This window comes from Vombatus ursinus, unplaced genomic scaffold (genome assembly GCF_900497805.2).
Source record: "Vombatus ursinus unplaced genomic scaffold, bare-nosed wombat genome assembly UNPS02000577.1, whole genome shotgun sequence".
Lineage (NCBI taxonomy): Eukaryota > Metazoa > Chordata > Mammalia > Diprotodontia > Vombatidae > Vombatus > Vombatus ursinus.
In genome coordinates, this window is record NW_020940355.1 from 14809006 (window position 1) to 14831967 (window position 22962).

Sequence of the window (22962 nt, forward strand, 5' to 3'; positions counted from 1 at the left end):
GAACAGGGAAGAAGGATAGGAGAAAATTAGGCTAGGCAGATAGGAAAAGGACATTGTTTTCTTGCTTCCTCCAGTATATACAGGCTGGATATTTCAGGGGGGCTAGATTTTGGATGGGGAAAAAATTACATCTTTATTTTCACTGACCTCTAACTGAATTTGTGTATTTCTTTCATTTATTCAAAAACGTGATCTAAGAAGAGGTCCATAGAATTCTCCAGAATGCCAAAGTAGTCTACAACACAAAAAATGTTTAAAAAAATAAAAATCTTACTTATTATCTATGTTCCTTTACTAGAAAGCATGTAGACTGAAGGATGCTTTATTTCATCTTCTCTGGACCTGAGTTTCCTCATCTGTGCATGGATAGAGTGCTGGCTTGGAGTCAGAAGGACTTCGGTTCAAATTCTACCACAGACATCTACTAAATTTGAGATGCCAGAGCAAGTCACTTATTTTCTCAGTCTACTGCCTCATCTGAAAAATGGGGATAATAATTGCAACACACCTCAAAAGGCTGTTGTGAATCTCAAATATAAGCGTGTATTATTATTGTTGTTGTTCAGTTGTTTTGGTCATGTCTGACTCTCCATGACCTCATTCAGGGCTTTCTTGGCAAAGATACTGGAGGGGTTTGCCATTTCCTTCTCCAGCTCATTTTACAGATGAGGAAACTGAGGCAAATAGGGTTAAGTGACTTGCCCAGGGTCACACAGCTAGCAAATGTCTATGGCCAGATTTGAACTAAGGTCTTCTTGACTCCAGGCCTGGAGCTCTATTCACTGTGCCTCCTAGATGCCCCTGTATTACTACTTACTACTACTACTAAAATTCAAAGTAGTTGATCTCTAAGGTCCCTTCCAGTTCCCAATTCTATAGTCTAGTTTTCTCTAACTAGGGCTCCAGGCCCCGGGCGTCAAGCTATAAACGAACTGCTAAGCAATAATTTAGGAGGTACACTCATAAGCTTAACTTCCCTATGGTAATTAACAAAGCAAGGGAGAACATTTCAGTTAGTCTGTAGCTTCATGGAAGAACACCTTGGCCTCCCAGAAACACTTGCCTGGAACTTTTTCTGGGCCATCTGCCCACTTACCCTGAATAGGTCATCAGACACCAGTAGCTTCCTGGGGAGAACGGGATGTCTGGTCACTTTAACGATTAAATGATTTGGCATGTTCCAGAAGGACGGGAGATCCTAGTTTGATCTGCTTCCCAGTGGAAAATATTAGCAAATATTTTGGAGGGCTCAGTTCTCATTTTGGTTCAACAAAAACTTCAACAGAAATATTCAGGTTGAGATGAAGTATAAGGGAAAACAATAATTGAGGAAGGACTGAGGTACAGATTCACATTTCTCTCAAATTTCTTCAGAGACCAGGCAGATAAACACAAATTATTGTTTATTGTACATGGTATTTATTTGCAAGCAATAGCTCAGTCTGCCTGACAAACCTTGGTTTGTGATTTTTTTAAGGTGTAATGTTTCATACCCCAAATCCATCCCATATGCACAAACACATTCTGCTAGGCTCTCAGGCATCTGAGTCATCACTTCTTTGTCTCTGTGTTACGCAGATCACTAATGCCAATGGGTCGGGCTCTTCTTGGGCCAACTCCAGCATCATGAAGGCTTTGCTTCCTGCTCACCTGTGACACCAACCCATGAGACAGACTCTGGAAGCTATTGGCCCTGAACCCCAAGGAACCTTTCCAAAATAGTGTTGAAGACACTGTCCCTGAGAGCTAAGAGCTAAGAATTATCATCCCAGGGCTATGGGGCACTACTTAATTCTTCTAACCTCTGGAGGTGGGGTACTCCAAAGAAGAGCACTCTCTTATTATGTCTCTGTGTTGTTGCGCTTATTTTAATCACAGGGCTGGTAACATGAGTCTCCATTTAGCTGAGGAATGTTTTTTTTCCAGGAGTTGGCATGTATAATTCTCCCACTTTGATGAAGGGCACACAGGCAAGCTTTCATATACATAATCCAAAGGAGTCCAAAAGATTGCAGCTGGGTGGGAAACAAAGCCAGAGTTACTTCAGCCATTTAGCGCACACAATAGGTGAAGCTCCCATTACCTCTCTCTTGTGTGGTTTCTCATTATGGGTTCTCACCATCTTGCCTCAGGCTGTATCATGTCCATCACATTAGTCCACCTATAGTTTTCCTTAGCTGCCAGCATATGGTACCCAGCATCCTCTTTTGCTCCTCGACCTAGTTTCCAAGAAGTCAGTAGCTTCAATTTAACATCATAGTATTTAGAGCTGGAAGGAACCTTAGAAATCATCTAATTGATAGTCCCCACTTTACAGATGACTATAATGAGGCCCAGAGAGATGAAACTCAAGGTCATACAGGTCATGAATGAGTAGTAGAGTCAGGATTCAATCCAAGGACATCTGACTCCAGAACTGGTGCTCTTTCTAGCATACTGCTGCTTCTCCTGTAGGATTATTTTTGTTTCTGTTTAACTTTGAGGACTAAAAGGTCAGGTCGTGCAGCCTGTAGAATGACCTGCACTTTTAGGAAGATCAAAGTGGAAAACAGGAAGAAAGTAGCAGCATTTTGTCACCCCTGGAAACCACCTCATGGCTTGGCCTCGTGGGAATGTACTGGGCTGCTTTGGGGGGTGCCTTCCAATCTTGCTGTGGAAACTTTTCCTTTCCCCTGGCAGGAGGTTTGCAGCCAATAAGCAGACCTTGGTAGCAATAGCTTCCTTTCAGGCAAGTTCAGAAGACCCCCAGTTTATCTTCAGTCCCCATATGGTCCATTTTTGTCATCTCTTTCCTCTAAGAAAACTTGCTTCTAGGAAAGGCTTTATATTAGTTATTCATACTTTGATATGAATTTAAGTCAATATGTCAGGCTCCTAAGGGTGCTTGCCTTTTAAATTTTATATCTAACTGGAGTGAACTGTTTTGTCCCTGGTGAAAGAATTCCAGTCAGCCAGGAAACAGAGGAGGGTTTTTTTTGGTTTGTTTTTGTTTTTGGCCAGGCAGCCCTTCCTCAAAGTCCTTGAAATCCCACCAGATATTCATCCCCAATCTGACAGTCACAGGCTGCCAATCCTCCCAGAATCCTGAGGGGTCCTGATCTGATACTCAGAATGAAAATTATTGAAGCAGAAAATCTCTCCAGACTTCTGTAGACAACACTGAAATCCTAAAACTTAGATATGAACTATTTTCTTAACTTCATGATTTTTTCCTCAGAAGGTAGATATTATGTATATATATATATATATATATATATATATATATTATGTGTGTGTGTGTGTGTGTGTGTACTGCGTTAATTGGTATGTTTTAAAGAGACTTAAGAGCTGGTGCTACCTCTGAGCTGAAATGCTGGTTCAGCTATTGTCTATGTGACTTTGGATGGGTCAATTAACCCTTCTGGGTCTCAGTTTTCTCATTTGTAAATAATAATGATAACAACCATCATGACACTTCACTAGATGTTCTCTGAGTTCTCTTCAGTTTTAAATCCTCTAAACCAGGGGTAGGAAACCTGCGACCTCAAGGCCACATGTGACCCTCTATGTCCTCAAGTGCAGCCTTTTGAATGAATCCAAACTTCACAGAACAAATCCCCTTAATAAAAGGATTTGCTCTGTAAAACTTGGACTCAGTCAAAAGGCTGCACTCAAGGACCTAGAAGGCCACATGTGGCCTCAAGTTTGCAACTTGAGGTTAGAAGCAGTGTTCCCCAATGCTACTCTAAACCTATCATCATGATCCATGCTGTTTGTTCTAGAGCAGCTAGATGGCACAATGGATAGAGCACCAAGCCTGGAGTCTAGAAGACCTGAGTTCAAATGTGACCTCAGACACTTCCTAGCTGTGTGATCTTGGGCAAGTCACTTAGCCCTGTTTGCCTCAGTTTCCTCTTCTGTAAAATAAGCTGGAGAAGGAAATGGCAAATCCCTCCAGTATCTTTGCCAAGAAAACTTCAAATGGGGTCATGGAGAGTCAGACACAACTGAAACGATTGAACAACAAAAATCTGTTCTAGCTTGACAGTTTCATGGTGAGAGTTAGGATGGTATGATGGATAGAGTGAGGGCCTTGGAATCAGGAAGTTCTGGATCTGAATCCTGCCTCTGAAATTTACTAGCTGTGTGACTGACCATACACAAATCTAACCTCTCTGAGCCTCTCCATTGCCTTTTTGGGTGATCTTCAATTTTAATTTTCTGGAGGGTATAGTGTTCCAGTATTTGTAACCAGAGAGCCCTGAAAAATACTGGTATTAGAAAAATAGGCTTTTGTTTCAGGAAAAAGCTTGGGGTCATTAAAAGAACTTTGTAATTCACTAAAAATAATCCAACCCATCCTCCTCCTGCTCAATTCTGATCTCAGTCATCATCCATTTGCAGTGTCTATCCCTATACTGATGGACAAACTCTATAGGTTGCCCTACGGAGGTAAAGAGGCAGTGGTGGGTGTAAGCAGGCTGCAATACATGACAGACCAGGAATTGTGAAGGAGAAGGAAAAGATACAATCAAAGAAATGTATATGAGAGAAAGAATATAGATTGGTCACCTGATGAGAGAAAAGGATAACCAATGGACAGACTGTATGTTCCACTGGCATTCTTCTGATGTCAAGAGAAAGCAAATAAGGCCTATAGTATATTAGGTAAACCTCCCTTCCCTATGTGAAATTGTGGGAGGACATGGACAAGAGTCTTACAAGATGAGCTAGGATGGTTGAGTTGTAATCTGCATCACTCATAGTAATGTTCACATCAATGAAATCCCAGTTTCATTTGAATAGTAAACTATTTTTATCAATGACTTGGATTAAAGCATGAATGATATACTTGGAAAATTTTCAGTTGACTCAAAGCTGAAAGGGATAGAGATAGCATACTGAATGATAGAATCTGAATTTAAATCTGATAGGCTAGAACCTTGGGCTGAATCTAGTAAGATGAAATTTAATAAGGAAAATGCAACATGTTACACTTCAAAAAATAAACTTTAGAGGGACAAAATGGACAAGATATAAAATCATTAGATTTAGAGTTTTAAGGGGCCTGAGAGACCCTATACTCCAACCCCTTCATTTTATAGATAAGGAACTAAGGCCAGAGAGGTAAAGAGACTTGCCCAGGATTGGTCAGATAACAATGTACCTTGAAATATTTGCAATCTGATTCAATAGTGAGATGTGGCAGCCCAGGAAGTTAATGTTGTCTTCATTAAGAAAGACCTGCTGTTCTGAATGAGGGAAGTGATAGGCCCACAACACTCTACCCTAGCTGGTCCACATTTGGAGTATTATACGCAGACTGGATGTTCCATTTAAAAATGACCCTTATCACCTGGAAGGCATACAAAAAAAGAGCAATCAGGATGAGAAAAGTCCTCAGCTTCTTGCCACGTAAGAACTGGTTATAAGAATATATTAAAAAAAGACAATTAGGTGATGATGATGCTGAAGATCATGTAATACGAATATCCTTAAAGAAATTTTTGATGTTTACTTGGGGATAGAGGGACATTTAGGGGAGATATGTGTCTTTAATCATTTGAAGATCTATCTTGTGAAAGAGAGATTTTTACTTGTTTAGTATAGTTCTAGAAAGCATAAATAGAACCAAAGACTTCCTAGTTACATGGAGCATATTTCAGCGCAATATCAGTAGAACTTCCTAATAATTTAGTCAAATGTAGTACCTAGAGTATGCTTAAAATGTTGCCCTTAGAAAGCGACTACAGGTTCAAAGTACTTTGTAGATCAATGTTAACTCAAAAAGTAAAAAAAAAAAAAACCTAACGAAAAATTCCCATATATAATTCGTGAGTCCCCGTCAGGATATTTACTTTTTCTAAGCCAACCAAAAGACACATTAGTTCCAAGTAAATGACACTTAATCAAAGAACATAGCAAAATGAGTGATTCTCCTATATGCACAAGGTACACTCTACCACTGGTTGCCATTCTACTAGTAAAAGAGACATAGGATTGTACATTCATAGGATCATAGATTTAGATTTAGAGCTGGAAAGATTTAGAGCTGGAAAGACCTTAGGCCAGCTAGTCCAACAATTTAGTGAACATGGAATATGCACAACCAGAGAACACAGATAGAGGGGTATATACATACTGAACATATAACACCAAAAATGTATGAATGGACACACATGTGGCAAACATGTGGAAAGAGAATACACATACTCCCGCCCCTGACCACAAAGTGTCACTGATATTCTTCAGTGATATCATCATGTTGTTCTCTGCTGAACATCTCTGCTGATTTCCTTTCTGATGTTCTCTTCTGGTAGTCTCCACTGTCCACTGGGTATTGCCCTGAGTTATTGCCTTCTGCTGGTTGTCACTGTAATAGTACTTCCTTGCTAAGCTGCTGCCATATTCAAGTCTTGAACTAAAATGTGGCATTTTCCCCTTGGCAATGAGGGAATCTGTTAGCAATTCAGCTTGATAATGTCAGGGGATACCATTAGCTCTTTATGATACAACCACTACCTGGGCGATAGGGAAGCCCTTGGACAAATATCTGTCTTTTGAATTCCCTTTTTCCTGTTAGAGTTCCTTAGCCTAACTTTTATCTAGGTTAGGTATTTCCTAGTATCACCTATCATATCCCTGAGTCACTAGACTAGGACTCCTTCAAGTGATTGTGATGGTCTCTACTTAGCAAAACTGCAAAGAAGCTGGGTGTAGCTGGAGCATGGTTTCCATGCCAATCAATTCAGTAGCAAGACTGAAAAGGACCAGATGGAACTAACTGATGGAGGAGGCCCTAATTCCCAACAGCAACCCAGATCTTTGTACTTCCTTCACAAAAATGGAATGCATTACCTCAAAAGATTATGAGTTTCCACATCACTGAGCAGTCTGTCTGACCACTTGTCAGGGATTTTGCAGAGGAGATTCATGTTTTGGGGAAAGGAGAGACTAGATAACCTTTGAGATGCCTTCCAATTCTGCAATTATATAATTATATCATATTATTATTAATATTAATAATTATATTATATTATTATATAATTCTACTACTAGGCCCTATTCTCTGAAGACGTGGCTTCCCATAACTTTCAGCAGCTGGTACTGCTATTTAATGCCTTAACATGTAAATTGTTTAATCTGAATGCTTTTACAAAACAACACACAGAGTGGAAGAAATGTTAGTGTTATTAATAAGATAAATTTCTCTTTTCTTATGTTTATCATTATTATTATAGTTATTTTTATATTATAGCATAGGGATAGGAGAAAAAGAAAACTTAACCATGAGTGTTCAACAGAGTTCTCATTTAAATAATTAGTGTGGTTTCTGAGGTTTTTACTTTGTTACATCAGAGATGAATAGAGTGTTGGACAGATTCACACCTCTCTGCTCAGTTCCTTTACAGTACATGATTTCCTCAAAACTGGGCTAAAAAGAGATAGCTTTGTGATTAAAAAAAAAAAAGAAAGAAAAATACATTTTGTATTTCAAAGTAGAAAGCTCTCGTTATAGCAAACATTTAGGAGGGGGAAGAGGAGGAGAGGAAGAGATGAAATTACAGGAGAAGAATGGAGAGGAGGAGAGGGAAAGAGAGGAAATGAGAAAGGCAAAAAAGAAGGAAAAGAGGAGAGGATGAGAAGGGAAAAGGGGAAGGAGGAAGTTAGAGGTGGAAGAAAAAGATGAAAGGGAAGAAAGAGAAAGAAGAAAGTTTCTAAGGAAGAGAGGGCAAGGGGAAGCCAAAACTTAAAATCATGTAGGCCAATAGGCAATGTATAGTTCAAGGACCTACCAAGTATATTCATTTTGAAAGGTGATCTGTTGAGATTTCAACCTACAGACCAAGTGGCTAAGGCAAAAGCAGCCAAATTTCAGAGTAATATTAGCTATTGTGAGTAGGCATGACCTTATGCTAGCAACACCTTTGGAGCTACAAGAAAACAAACCAAGCTATGAAGCTCTTTTTACCTATGACATGAAACTCTCACAAGGCAAACTATGAAAAATAATGCTAATTACTCATCGTAAGTGAGTCATTAGTGTTACCAAGAGGTCATAGTAATTGAACATTTAAACCCTCTTTTCCCCATATTTAAGTAGCACTGAGACTCAGCATACTCCCACACACTATTCCTCCCACACATTGTTCTTCACCTTTTCTTCCTTTCACGCCTCCTCTTGTTTTCATATTTAGGGTGATTAATTGTCACTACTGCAAGTGCCTTTTATGCTGAAGTATATATGTCTGTGTGTGTATGTATGTATATGTTTGTGTATATGTATGTATGTATATATACACATATGTATATGTTATATGATATTTTGTTATAGCTTTTCTTGGATCAGTAGCTAATAAGTAAATTAGATGTTCTTCTCATTCTTCCAGAATAGATGAAAGGTGAATATGGATATTAGGAAGTTCAGTTAAGAAAAAGAAAAAAGGGGTTTTTGGGTGGTTGTTTTTGTTTTTGTTGAACAGAAGTTGAACACCAGGACAGACATGCTTCTAGGGTAACCAAAGGACCTCTTGGTGTCTCAGTTTGGATAGAGAGTAGAGGAAGTGGTTACCAGAAGAGTGATAGTTTTCTGGTAATAAGGAGAGTGAAGCTGGACATGAATTAGAAGTCGAAGTTGGTTGGAGCTAAAAAGAGAACATAGGTTTCTCAATGGACCAGGTCAAAGTTCCTCTTGACCAGGAATGGGCTGGATTTGTGTGCTTGGGCTGAGGTCCAGCTCTAGACCCAAGGAAGCTCAATGCTTTCTGTCACTAAACAAAGCTGAACTTGGCATTTATTCCATGTGGCTTTCATTATTCACCTTTATACATACATGTGCATGTGTGTATATATATGTATACATATATATACATATATATTATTATAACCTCATTTACATTCAATACCTGTAGGAAAGTAGTTTTTGTTTAATTTCATTAGATTGTTCTGAGACGACATTACTAGTTACAATGTACAAGAACACTCAATATTAAAGCTGAAAAGCACCTTAGGGATTATCTAGTCCAGAGATGTCAAATGAGGATAACAATACTATCCTACCTACTTCATAGGATTGTTTTAGTCATTTTGATTGGGACTGTAGGTTTCATATGCCCAGACCCTAAATTACTCAACATTAAAGAACTTCAGAAAATGTCCCCATCTGAAATAGAAAATAATAAAAATAAATATAGGACAGATAAGATTAGCCATCTCGTAGCAGTATTATCCTAAGAGATAATGTGCTATTCAAACAAGCGAGAAGATTCTGAAATCTCAGCACTGAGAGTACCTCTCCAAAAAAGAAGACATTAGTTTAAAACATAAGTTGTGACATCTCTATCAAGAGGAAATGTTAGAATTGGGAACCAATACAAAAACCTAGTATAGTATATAGTATAGAAGGAAGAGCATTGAACTTAAAGTGGCAGGACTTTGGTTTGAATCCTTACTTATCTAGCACTTTCTGGTCCCCAGTTTCCTTATCTGTAAAATAAGGGGTTTGGAGTAACTGGTCCCTAAGGTCCTTTCCAGCTCTGTATATTGGAAAAAGATAATGGGAGGAAAAAAATCCATATTTATTTAGCACCATCTGTGAGAGTGTACCTCACTGTTCATCCAAAGACAATACCAATTCTGGTCACCTCTTGCTCACCCTAGAGTGAAAAAGAGTTTAAAATTTAGCCTCAAGATTTTATTTCGGGAAAATATTACTTAAGGTAATCCAAATCACTGTATCTTGATGCTGTCTATGATTACTAAGCAATTTATTATTTACTTGATTTTCCAAGTAAATTTTGCTACTGGAAAAGGAAGGAACTGACTTGACTGAATGAGCAATCCAGAGACTTCAACAGTGATAAGTCATTGTAAATTAATAAATTGGTCATCTCATTCATAAACCAGCTTCTGGAGGATTTGGTTCCCTATTAGCCCAATCATTGCTAAATCAAGAAGTAAAATTGACCGTATAGTGCTGAGGTCCAGACCCGTGCCCTGAAGTGATTCTGCTGGAATACTTCTATTGAATGAGGCCTGAGCAGCCAGAGAGCCTCTGTTGAACACCATCCACTTAAAAGTGGTGTTATTAGTGTTCTTTTTTACATTGCTGTTATTTTTCAATAGCTCCCCCCACCAACAGAAACTTCTCTTACAGTGATTAATTTGTTCAGTCACTTTCAGTTGTGTTCAACTCTTTCGGAGTTTTCTTGGCAAAGATACTGGAGTGGTTAGCCATTTCCTTCTCCAGTTCATTTTACAGGAAACTGAGGCAAACAGGGTGAAGTGATTTGTCCAGGATCACACAGCTAATAAGTGTTTGACAACAGATTTGAGCTCAGGAAGATGAGTCTTTCTGACTTCAGGTCTGGCACTCTATCCTCTGTGGCATCTAGCTGTCCCATAATGGGCACTTACAGTTAAGCAAAACAAAGACCCATTGGTTGTATCTGACAGCATATGCCTCATTCTATACCTGTAGTTTACCACCTCTCTAGTGAGAAGAGAGAGACATGCTTCAACATGGAACTTTTGGAATGGAGACTGATCAGTGCTTTAATCTGAGTTCTGCTGTCTTAATGTGGTTTTCCTTTACTATATATAGTTTGAAATATGGTACAAGCACCTTTTGTTCCTACTCTTTTTTTTATTTCCCTTGAGATTCTTGGCCTTTTTTCCTCCCAAATGAATTTCATCATTTTTCATCTAATTATATAAAGTAACTCCTTGGCAGCCTGATATGGCTAAATTAATTTAGTTAATACTATCATTTTTATTATATTGACAAAAGTAATCCAATAACAATAAATATCCCTCCTATTATTTAAATATTCTCTTGTTTCTGAAAAGATCTTTTTATCTTTGGATTTGTATAAGACTTGAGTGTGTCTTTGCAGGTTAAATCCAAGATATTTTATGTATTTTGTAGTTATTTTGAGTGAACTTTTTCTTGACGAATTTTAGACAGAAAGGTAGATAGCTTTTGTAGGCTCATTTTTTATCCTGCTATTGCTGTAGTTATTAACATTTTGAGTAAGTTATTCACTGAATCATTGAGATTCTCCAAGTAAACCATTATATTGCCTGCAAGTAGAAATAATTTTTCTTGGCTCCTGCCTCAGCCTAGTCTCCTATTTACTTATTATGTTTCCACCATTATATATTTTTTTCAACCAAGTTAAGAATAAAGTTCATGAGAGTGCCTCTTCCCCCACCTACACCTTCATGTATGAATAATCTTCTCCTATGGCACCCTAAAGATGAAAGAAAATAACTTGAGCCCCCCTCTTTTCTCATTCCTCTCTTAAGATATGCCTTTTTTGAATACATATACCCTCAACTTGTCCTCATTTGTCCCCTTCCTGACCCTGAGAGGCAATGGAATTCTAAAGGGACTTTAAAATTCTCTTATCCCACTTCAGGATATTAGTACTTGACCAACTCTTCATCCTTTCAAGTTATTCAAACTTGTTTACTTTTTTTAGGTTTCTTCTGTCTGCTATATTTATCTTTTTGAACAGGAATGCTTAAATATCATGAATTCTATTAATGTAAGTAAAGGTTCAAGCTCAGCTTTTTGCAGGATAAGTTGTTCTGGGGTACAGGTCTCCTTCCCTTGTCTTTTGGTGTGACACTTTTCTTTCCTTTCTCATATTAGATACATAATCCTGTGTGTTACTAACTCCTTAATACATGATCTGTTCTTTCCTAACTATTTGTCATACTTTTTCTTTGACCTGGTGGCTCTGGAGTTTGGTGATAACATCTCCTGAGTATATTCAATTTATGGTTTCTTTTTGGGGGTGATGTATGGGTTCTATTTTTACTTTGCCCTCTGGTTCACACTTTTGGGAAATTTCCACTTATGACTTTGGAAATTATAGTATCCAGGTTATTTTGTTTTGTCATGATTTTCTTGGAGCCTGATGATTCTTATATAATCTCTCCAAACTCATTTTCCAGTTCATTTGTTTTTCGTAGTTGATGTTTCACATTTTTTTTCAATTTTCTGATGTTTCTTATTACATCATTGAATTTTTGAAATCTATTTACTATATTCTTTTTCTAATGTGTCTACTACTTTACTAAGGTTTTCTAGATTTTTTTCTGAGATGTTCTTTGAAGTTTTTTTTTTATCAAGAATACCAACTTCATGCCTTTTTCCTTTGTTTCTTTTATTGGGTCTTTTAAACTACTCTTTGCGGACTGCCCACTACTAAGAGTTGTTGCAAGACAACTGGAGATCTCTTAAATCATAGTCTGTCTTCATTGTATTTGGAGCTTGTCTATGCTTGCTCAGTTCCTCAATCTCTTCTTTGTTTTTTCTTCCTCCTCTTCCTACTCCCAATGTAGTCTTAACTTCTTAATTTCCCCATGTTGAGGGCTGAAGGGTTCTAATTAAATTTTGGCTGAGGGGGAACTCCAGTAGGGATGAAGATGAAGGTTCTCCCTTCCTGCTGTGGTTACCAAACTTCTCTCCCTTCTACAATTGCTAGAGTCACAGTTATGTGGAGCCTTCAGCCCTCAGACAGACTGTAGGGCCAGGCGTGGGGCAGTGAACAAGGATCCAATAGATGTCATTCAACATGGAGTCCCTAGCCTTTAGAAGCCTCTAATTTCAGCATGAACCATTGAGTCTTCAACTCTCAGCTTTAGTGTAGTCATAGTATAGTAGTATGGGAATGGGGTAGATAGAAAGTTGTGGTCAATGAGATAGCCTATGATGTTGAGGTGAAAAGGGGGAAAGTTTGTTTTTTTAATCTCTTTATTTATTAATCTATTGCTTCATTTGGTCCTTTTTTTTATTTGGGGGGTGGGGTTATTAGTAGAGGGAACAAGATTTATCAAAGGCTTTTATTATACCATCTTGGCCTAGATTGACACTATCTTTTGGCTATAGCATTTGGGTTGGAAAGTGCTTTCAAAGTATCATGTGTTATATAGAGGAACAGTGAAATATATCAACTCAGCTAGAGTGAAGATTTTATATAGATGAAGGAGTTGAAGATAAAGCTGGAAAAGTAAATTGGGGCCAGATTGTGAAAATCAGGCTAAGGAGTTTGGATTTTATCTTCTAGGCAACAAGAGTCTTGTTTCTTCTGACTCTGCCCCTAGATCAGGCCAAGGCCAAGACCTGGCAAACAATGAGGCTGATAGTAGCCAATGTTGTAAGCTCAGGTTGCCACTGCTTCCTCTTCCTCTCTTTTTCCTCCTCCTCCTCCTCTTCTTCCTCCTCCTTCTTCTTTTTCTTTAAAAAATTAAGGAAAGGCTCTGACAAAAAAGGCCATAACTCAAGGAGAGACCACAAGTATTGGATTTCATCTGAAGAGCTAGGGTTTGGGTACCAAGCACCCTCTTCCAGGCAGAGGAGCCAAAAGGCAGGAGGCTACATCCAGATCAGAAAAGTAAGTCAAACCAGGATATCATAGCATTCAAAGGACAAGTAGATCCAGGTCAATCAATCAACAAATATTTATTAAGTACCTTACAATGACATTATGGTTGAGTTAGGCACTAAAAGTTCATAAACAAAAAATCTCATACAATAAGTTTATAATAGATGTTTGTTGACTGACTGCCTTCAGAGGGCTGATATTTGATCAGGGGAAATAACATGTATAAACATAAGTTAATATAAAAAGTTTTATTAAAACAAATTTTAATTTTTGGTAAGAACAATTTTATTTCCAAAGTGAGCTAATTATATCAAAGAAGTAGTCATTGTCATTAAGAAAATTCCATTTCTAGGGGCAGCTAGGTGTCGCAGTGAATAGAGCTCCAGCTGTGGAGTCAGGAGGACCTGAGTTCAAATCCAGCCTCAGACACTTGACACTCACTAGCTGTGTGACCCTGGGCAAGTCACTTAACCCTGATTGCTCATCAAAAAAAAAAAAAGAAGAAGAAGAAAAAGAAAACTCTATTTCTTGAAAGAGCTATCCACAGGTGATCTCAGAATCCATATCAGCACCTTATCTGGAAACAATTTGCCATATCAAATATGTGTTTCCTCTTTCTAGTTGCTGTATTCTTGGAAAACCTGAGCCATGAAGTGTTAAAATGATTCAGTTAAATGTTGAAGTTAGAAGCCAAATTGCAAAGGATTTGAAAGAGAGTGAAAGAAGAGAAAGTGGAGGGACTGTGTAGAAGGCTCTCTCAAGGAGTTTAGCCCCAAAGGCTTCCTTTCTAGGTTCTGTTTGAGTCCTGGTTTCCTCTCATTAACCAGTGCTCCCCATCCACAGAAGCTTAAACAAGAAGAATTTGTCCTAAATTAAAACTACCAAGATTCAACTTGAACAAAAAGGAAAACATTTTGACTCTCAAGACAGTGGAACTATTGAATAATTGTAGAGTCTTCATCCTCCGGAAAATTTTCAGGGTTGAAGCAAGATCCCAAAATATCATAGGATCATGGATTTAGGATTGTAAGAGATGTTCGAGGTCATCAAATTCAATGCCCTTAGAAAAGTGTCAGAGGGGTTAAGTGACTTATCCAAGGTTATATGACTAGTAAGTGTTGAAGGCAAGATTCAAACCCAAGTCCAAGTCCAGAGAGGGCACATACAAAACACAAAGCAGGTCATCAAAGGTGACCCTACAAAGGTAGGGTTGTATGTAGAAGAGTAGGTAATTGACCCATTTTAAGAGTATGTAAATGTAAGCAAGATCAAGATGGAATGTTCCAAGTCTATGCAAATATCAGCAATCAGGAGATGCTCAGGCATTGGGGAACTATGAACAGAATGAGCTCTCCCACTGGTAGATCCTCAAATGGCCCTAGGAAGAGCCATAAGAAAAACAAGACTAACACTACACCCTGCCTACTAAGAAATTTTCCATGTACAAGAATTGCTTGTAGCTTAGAGGAATGGAAGTCTATCTTTGGTGCTCCCTTCCCTTGCACCAGAAACATACCCATCCTTTTGGGTCAGGTTTTGGACAAAGTTTTGGAGAATCTCACTGTTTATATTGAAACAAGGGCTGGTTTGTTGCTATGCCCCCAGGGAACCTCAGGCCTGAGTACACTTTGAGGGCTGAAGTAATAAACAGTCTTTTATAGTTCCAACTTTTTCTCTGTTCTCACCTGTTTTTTCCACACAGTGAATAGAGGTTGCTTGTCAGACATGATGACGGTTCAATCTGATGAGGTACAGCTTAGATGGAGGCCAACCCCCTCTAGGCCTCCTTCTGAAGGGATCAACGCCATTTGAAATTTTTTCCCTAATACTTGACCCTCTGAAAGTAAGCCAACAAATTGTATTTGGCCTGCCAACCTGAGAAATTAAGTGAGTCTAAATTAATAAAGTGTCAAATCCCCAACAAAGCCTTTTTTCAGTGTGCACTGAAGTGACCAATGGTATTTATTGTTTCCCAGAATGGTAAGAAAATCCACAACTGAGAAGTAATGCTCATGGGAGACCTGGATAGATTACAAGCTCTTAGAGGCGGCATCTTCTCTTCCTTCTTCAGGGTACAAAGCCAAGAGTCAGCCAGCCCACAATGAAGAAGAAGGGTGACACTGAGCTTCCCTGTGGGGGAGTTGCAAGGTTTCAGGCTTCGTATTTTTCCAAGCTAGTAGCTGATAGATTGTTTTGTTAAGAGTTTAATTAACTCATTACTTAGGAACCTACCACAATAGACTAGGTATATGACAAAGAGGTAGATCTCCATCACCAATTGGCAAGGGGAATGTAAATTGTGTAGCCCAGTTCTAGAAAATAAAATTACTAAGGAAGATGAAAGGAATTTTCCATATGTAATTATTTAAGAGACTTCTACCTTGTTGAAGTTTGTTGCTGGTGGAACTGTACCTTAAAATTATAGAGTGCTAGACAGGTAAGAAAGAGGCTTTAGGTTAGTCAAGTCAATCAATAAGCATTTATTTACATGCCTAGTATGTGCCAGGCACTCTGCACTGGGGATACAAAGAGAGGCAAAAGACAGCCTCTGCTCTCGAGGAGTTCAGTCTAATAGGGAAGACAACACGAAAACAACTGTGTACAAACAAATTATGTACAGGATTAAAAGGAAATAGTCAATGAAGGGAAGACACTAGAATCAAAAGGAATTGGGAAAGGCTTCCTGTAGAAGGTAGGGTTTTATCTGAGCCCATATCCAAACTCCTCATTTCACAGGTGAAGAAAGTAAGACTCAGGAAAGTTATGTGAGTTTTGTGGACTGTACAGGTCCATGGGAAAAAATTCAACTCCCTAGTGACCTTGAGTGCTTCCACTTAAACATAGAAGTATCACCCCTAGGATAGTAATGTAAGTCTAAAAGAACTGTATAGTTGCCTGGGCAGATTAGAACTCACTGGAGGGAGGGAGCTGACTTACTTTGGTAACAAGTGCTTTGCCTTTGAGGTTAGAGCACCTTGACCCTAGGATAATGCTCTAAGTCCAGAGAATTGTTATTGTTGTTGTTGTATGTCCTTCACCCTAAGAAAACCCAGACATCAGGGAGACGATGCCATGATATGCAAATGAATTGGATTTAAGTGAAGCAGGGCTATGCAAAGTCTCCAGCTTCACTTTCTCCTCTGGAGCCATCTGGGTCCAATGGCAAGATATAGATCAGGACAACTGGATATATGGCCCAGAATGCAGTGGGGGGACCTTTGAAGGTCTTTATCAGGTCTCAGTTTGACTGAGGCAATGCCCATTATCAATAGGGAATATGGAGGTCTCCTGGAAAGGGAAGAAGAGTTGTTTTGATTCCCTATAGGCTTTGGTCTGAGTCCTTAATTTTTTACAATTTTGATAGGTTAAATATAACCTGTCTTTTGTTTAATGAATTTTTAATCTGCATGTTTGCATGAGAGTTGAGGGCAATTCTAATGTTTCGAGAGGAAACCTTTTTTTTAATTTTGTTGGAGTCATTTCAGAACCTTAGGTGGAAGCAAAATAAACCAATAATCTGATGTTTCCAGGAGAATATCAACCAAAGAAAATTTTGTTTTTGTTTTTTTTGTTTTTTTGAGAAACTCCCTCAAGATTGAAACTGGCTCATGTAAACAAAATACTTCACATCTAGGCCATGGTTTATATGTAAACAAAGGATTAGATTTAGTCTGCCTATGGAGAACATATGAGCCTGTAACTTGGAGCTGGAAGGGACCTCAGACATCCTCTTGGTCTGATCCTCTATTTTATAGGCCCACAAAAGCTCGTGTGTTCATCCAGTGGCATGCAGTTCATGGTGGAGCTAAGGTCAGATTTTAGGTCACCATTTCTTAATTGAATGATCTTTCCAATAGCTAGGTAATGCAGTGGATAAAGCACTGGGCCTGGAGTCAGGAAGACATGAGTTCAAATCTGGCCTCAGACACCTAGTTGTGTGACCCTGGGCAAGTCACTCTGTCTACCTCAGTCTCCTCAATGGTAAATGGGAATAAAAATACCACTTAGCTCCCAGGGTTGTTCTGAGAATCAAATGAGATAATAATTGAGAGCACAATGCCTGGCACTTAAATGCTTAATTCCTTGCTTCCTTCTCATTATGCTACATTCTAACTGAGAACTAGGTCAGTATAACTGATGGGCAGTAAAAGAGTAGAATTTACATTAACTTCAAAGGTCTTTCCTCTCTAAGAACCTTAAAGATTAGAGTTGGAACCTTCTGGGTCATCTGCATATCACCAAGCCTTCCTTGTATTCTTAGGTGATCATCTTCATCTCTTTCCCTTCAGAACCTTGGATTGTGCTCCTGGGACACCAGGTAAACTTTATCTTTGACTCACTGAGTCTCAGGTTTCTACTCCACTTCTTTGGAGAAATACCACTGGTATTTTTTGCTTTGTTACCCTACCTATTTCTCCCACCCTTTTATGTGTTATCTTCTCCGTTAGAATGTAAGATCCCTGAAGGCAAATATTGTCTTACCGGCTTGAATTTGTATCCCTGGTGCCTAGCAGAGTGCCTGGCAAATAGTAAGCACTTAATAAATGCACCGGCTTTCTTTCTATCTACCTATATATTTGAGGGAGGGGGTGTGACATGATCAGACCTGTGCTTTAGAGTAATCACTTTGGTGGCTGAATGGAAGATGGATCAGAGTCAGAAGGGATTTAAGACAGGTAAATCCACCAACAGGCTATTTGTAATAATCCAGGCATGGAGTGATGAGGACCTGCACCAGAGTGGTGGCAGTGTGAGAAGAGAGAAGGGAGCATATTCTAGAGATATGTCAAAAAAATCAGCAGACCTTGGCTTTAAATACGAACAGTAGTTCCTACTTGCTTTTAGAGGTATTAGAGAGCCACTGGGGTTTATTGAGTATGGAGGTAACATGGCCAGACCAGCACCTTGCTTATACACTGACCCCTGAATCAACATTTTCCAATCTTGGCAGGACAGAAGTACAATTTACCCTTCTGCAAAGAGCTGTTATCTCTAGAACTAATAATAACTCTGGAATATCAAGATACTATATTAACCAGGGCACCTTCTGATGCAAGTAACAAAGATATAAATCTTATGAGTCCCTCAGGCAAGTGGATGTGTTCTAATTGTATTCCTGGGCTTTAGGGTATGAAGCTCATGTGAAAACATTGGATGTGAGTGATTCATTGGGAAGCTCAGACAGACCAGTGTGCTCTCTGGGGGTGGGTGAAAGGGTGTGTGGAGGGGATTAAGAATGCCTCTAGGGAACATACTTAGAGGGCCTATGTGACTGAATACCAGAACCACATAGACAAATACCTCACTGCTGCTACCCACTGTTGGACCTCTCTCCTCATCCCCGGAGATTTTTGGGTAACCACTGGTGGGTTCAGCAGAGCGAATGAGTCACCAATTCAACATCCATTTAGATAGCCATTGCAAGTGCCTCAGAGAATTCTTGTCTCCCCCACCCAAAGGAATAAACACTGCTAGACAAAACAAATGACAAAAGACCATCAGCTCCCCTTCTAGTGAGAGACAAGAGTGAAAAAGTCAGGACGCCCCTCCATCTGGGGAACGATCATTGGGATACCTCCTTGCTCTTCAGTGTGGCTAACAGCTAGCTCCCAGTGATCAGAGCAGAAGATTAAGATCCACACAGTGCCAGAAAGAGTGCATGGCTACACCCCAGGCTGAAACACATCCTGCTGGGTTCCGTTTGTTATTTCGCATGCCCTTGGAAAGAACACTTTTCTTTGCCAAAGGTCCAAATTTCTAGTTCTCAATAAGTTTGCCATGTGCCACACATGGTTTAAATATCAGAGCTTTTCTGACTGTGTTTGTTTGTTGGATTTCAGCAAGGGGCTATGACATTTCCCTCCCTACCCAACCATTCCTTCCCCTCTCCTCCTTTCTCTTCCCTCGCCTTGAAAAAGAAAAGAAAACCTGAAGCACAATGCTAAAGGGAAATGAAACTTTGGCCAGAGCCTGTCCAACAAGGCTCAGTCAAATTTTCTTCCCCAGAAAAAAGCAACTTCTGTACTTTGCATTTAAGCTGTCTGGAGGAAGCTTTGCCAAAGCACCAGTTTTCCTCATTTGTAGGAAACACAGAAAGCAGACAGCCATGTGTGACCTTCACCGGCTGCTGTGCAAGAGAGACAGCTCAGCTGGGGCTTAGGGGCTCCAAGCTGACAGGAGCAAACACTTCAAGGCATCCGTTTAAATGGGGAAGGATGAGAAGGGAATGAAATAAGTCATCCTCGGGACTAAGTCCTTCAGTTTATAGGATGTGCCCCATAGGGTAATGGAAAGAGCCCTGGACGAGGGAGTCAGGAGATCTGGGTTCAAGTCCCGCTGGTGCTATTTCCTAAGAATCTAACCTTACATGGTTCATTTCACCTCCATTACCTCAATTTCCTCACTTCTAAAATAAAGGAGTTAGACTAGTTGACCTCTAAGTTCCCTTAGATGTCATATATTCCAAGACCCATTTTTTTTCTATTCTGCTCCAATAAGATGAGCAATTGCAGTAGGATAGATGATAAAAGCAGCTAGGTGGCTCAGTGATTAGAGCACCAGGACTAGACTCAGAAGACCTGAGTTCAAATCTGGCCTCAAACGCTCACCAGCTGTGACATTGAGCAAGTCATCTAGCCATGTTTGACTCAATGAGTCAAATGAACTGGAGAAGGAAATGGCAAACCACTCCAGTATCTTTGCCAAGAAAACTCCAAATGGGATCACAAAGAGTCAGACACAACTGAAAATGACTGAACAACAGCAGATGATAAAGGAGGAAACACCAGATTCCATATAAACACTGTGAGGCACAGTAATAAGATAGTAAACAGATAATAAGGAAGACCTGATTAAGTTCTGTCTCTGACACATAATCTATCCCCTCTGAGGCTACTTCCCCAATTCCCACTTGTACTCTAGAGGGTGACTGCTACTATGCTCAGAGTTCTAGGGGCAATCTTTAATGGCTGGAGTTCTAATACTGTTGTTCACATGCCCCACAACTGTTTCCCATTGACATCGGCCAGCCAGATTTCATTTAGCTTTGAGTAAAAGGTATTTGTAGAAGGAAGAAGGAAGAAAGGAAGGAAGGAAGGAAAGGAGGGAGGAAGGGAGGAATAAAGGGAAGGAGAGAGGGAGGAAGGGAGGAAAACAGGAGGAAAGAACAAGGAAGGAAGGAAAGAAGGAAGGAATGGAAAGAGAGAGGGAGGAAAGAAAAAGGGAGGGAGAGGAGGATTTATTAATCACCTACTGTATGCCAAGGCACTATGATAAGCATTAGCTCATTTGATCCTCACAATAAATCTGGAAAGTAAATGGTATAATCCCCATTTTCAATGGAGTGAAGGGAAACAGCAGTGAAGGGAATTGACTGGGGTCATACAGTTAGCAAGTATCTAAGGGCGGATTTGAATTCAGGTCTTCCTGACTCCAGGTCCAGCACTCTATCCACTCTGCCACCTAACTGTTGGTATATTCTCTCACAAATACGCAGAGTCTAGGGGAAGAGTAGGCTTAAACTTACAGAAGGATGATGGTAAACCACACATGTAGAGAACACATGTGGGCAAAGGGCAAACTCATAATTTCCGATTACTGGAAGTCCTTCCTTGAGTCCATAGCCAGCATTCTTCTCTGGTACAAAGGGTCATTTTCCTTGGAACTGCTTCCTCTCTGGTGGTTGGTTAGCTCTCTGTATACATCTGTGTCCACTTGCCTTCAGTGTGTCCTCTAGATGCTACTGTCCCATCTCTCCACTGACATGGTCATTCAGACAGAGTAGGGGATAGGGAAGAGAGAAAGAGAAGAGCCTAGCTGGAATCCTCTGGAATGAAATCCTCAGCTGCTAGACCAGTCCACTGCTTTAATGGACAAGTGTTAGAATTTCTCCAGCCACTTAAAGCACCCAGGATTATGGTTAGCTTGTTCTGGTTAATCAAACATACTGAGTACTTCTCCACCCAATTAGAGAAGAGTTTGCACATGATAAAGGGATCACACAGTACAGACAATCCTGTCCACACACTTTTAAAACCTAATCATGTCTGAAGTAGAGAGTGTCCCTCCCTTACAAACATAATGACTACGTGACTTGGGGCAAGTCACTTAACTTTATAGTTAGGCAATTTATATGATTCCAAATTTTGGGAGCAGATGCTGACGTTAGTAGAGGGGCTTTTTTCCTCTGGAGTTCATCACACTAATGAAATCACAGGTCTGATTAAAAAATAAAACAAACAAACAAAAATTTTGATTTTGTTTCTCCAAGGAAATGAACTATGTATGGCCCCAAATGAACAAACATAAGAACCTCATGTGTCTGAAAGTGTGTCATCACAGGCAAGTATACTTTCCTCCCTGAGCTTCAGTTTCCTCATTTTTTTTTTTGCAATTGGGGTTAAGTGACTTGCCCAGGGTCCCACAGCTACTAAGTGTCAAGTGTTTGATCTGAGGTCGAATTTGAACTCAGGTCCTCCTGACTTCAGGGCCGGTGCTCTATCCACTGGGCCACCTAGCTGTCCCCTAGTTTCCTCATCTTTAAATGGATTTGAGAAACCTTGCAATGACCTACCTCAATTCTACTCTATTCAACAAGTATTTATTATTTTACCCTCTCCCCTTCTTCCCTGCCTGTGCCAGGTATTTGCTAGGGGTACAGAGAAAAGGAAATAGTCTTGCCATTATGGAGCTCACATTCTATTAGAGAAAGAAGGGACAGTGAAGCCCTTTGAAAACCTCAAAACTATGGAAACACAAACTAAAATCATTATTGTTGCCCACTTTCAGGCTTCCAACCTTTCTTTTCAGGGGTCATAGATGGTCATTTCCATGACTCAACACCCCAGCATGAGACCTGCTTTTGGAAGCTTTGTGAGGAGCTATGAAAAAGAAGAAATTTGCAACTGAATCAAATCCCTGGAGTCACCACCCTCCTACTCTGGACCCCCATCATTCCTTGACCTAACAGAGAGAAGAACAGAGAAAAATGTGGGAAACAGTAAGTTGTGGTTGAGCAGACACATTTTATTTAAGTACTACTTACCTATGTCAACTCAACAGGTGTGCTGATATCAGTGAAATGATAATGCAAACTACCTTCTCAATCCCACCATGGCTTTTACGTAACATTGGAATAAAAGGGCTAATTCTGGCAGTCAGACTTTGTCGTAATGAATCTTTAGCATAGAGGACAAATCTGAGAATTCCTTGGATGGTGAAGATAATGCCAGGAGAAATGCCTTTTCTGTTCTAAATTCTGGTAGTGGATAATCCAGAATATTTCAAGAACAATCTATGGGCTAGGGCTAGTGGCTAAAAACATCTACATATTACAGCCTTATGCAGGGAACAATTTTTCCAGGTTGTGAATTATTCAAATCTCTGATGTTTCCCCTACTTTTTATTCTACTATTTCCCTTTAGGATGAACACAGAACTTCACTGCTGATCACTAGACAAGGTCCTGGAGAAGAAGGGTCATGTCTAGCAAAAATCATTCTCAATCATTTTTCCTACTTAGGATAGATTTAATGTTGTGTCAATAATGTTTGATGGTTTGATGAGAAATGAGATTGACTGACTATAATGGG

At 39.6% G+C, this 22962-nt stretch overlaps 1 protein-coding gene across 1 annotated transcript in view; it reads left to right on the forward strand.

Annotated features, from left to right (window-relative positions):
* The window catches only part of NEDD9 (neural precursor cell expressed, developmentally down-regulated 9), a 225545-nt gene that overhangs the window by 57222 nt on the left and 145361 nt on the right, over nt 1–22962 (forward strand). The window contains exon 2 of the mRNA XM_027835195.1: nt 22182–22371. Coding sequence (XP_027690996.1) covers nt 22360–22371 — 12 coding nt within the window. The 5' untranslated portion in view covers nt 22182–22359. The remainder of the gene's footprint in view (nt 1–22181; nt 22372–22962) is intronic.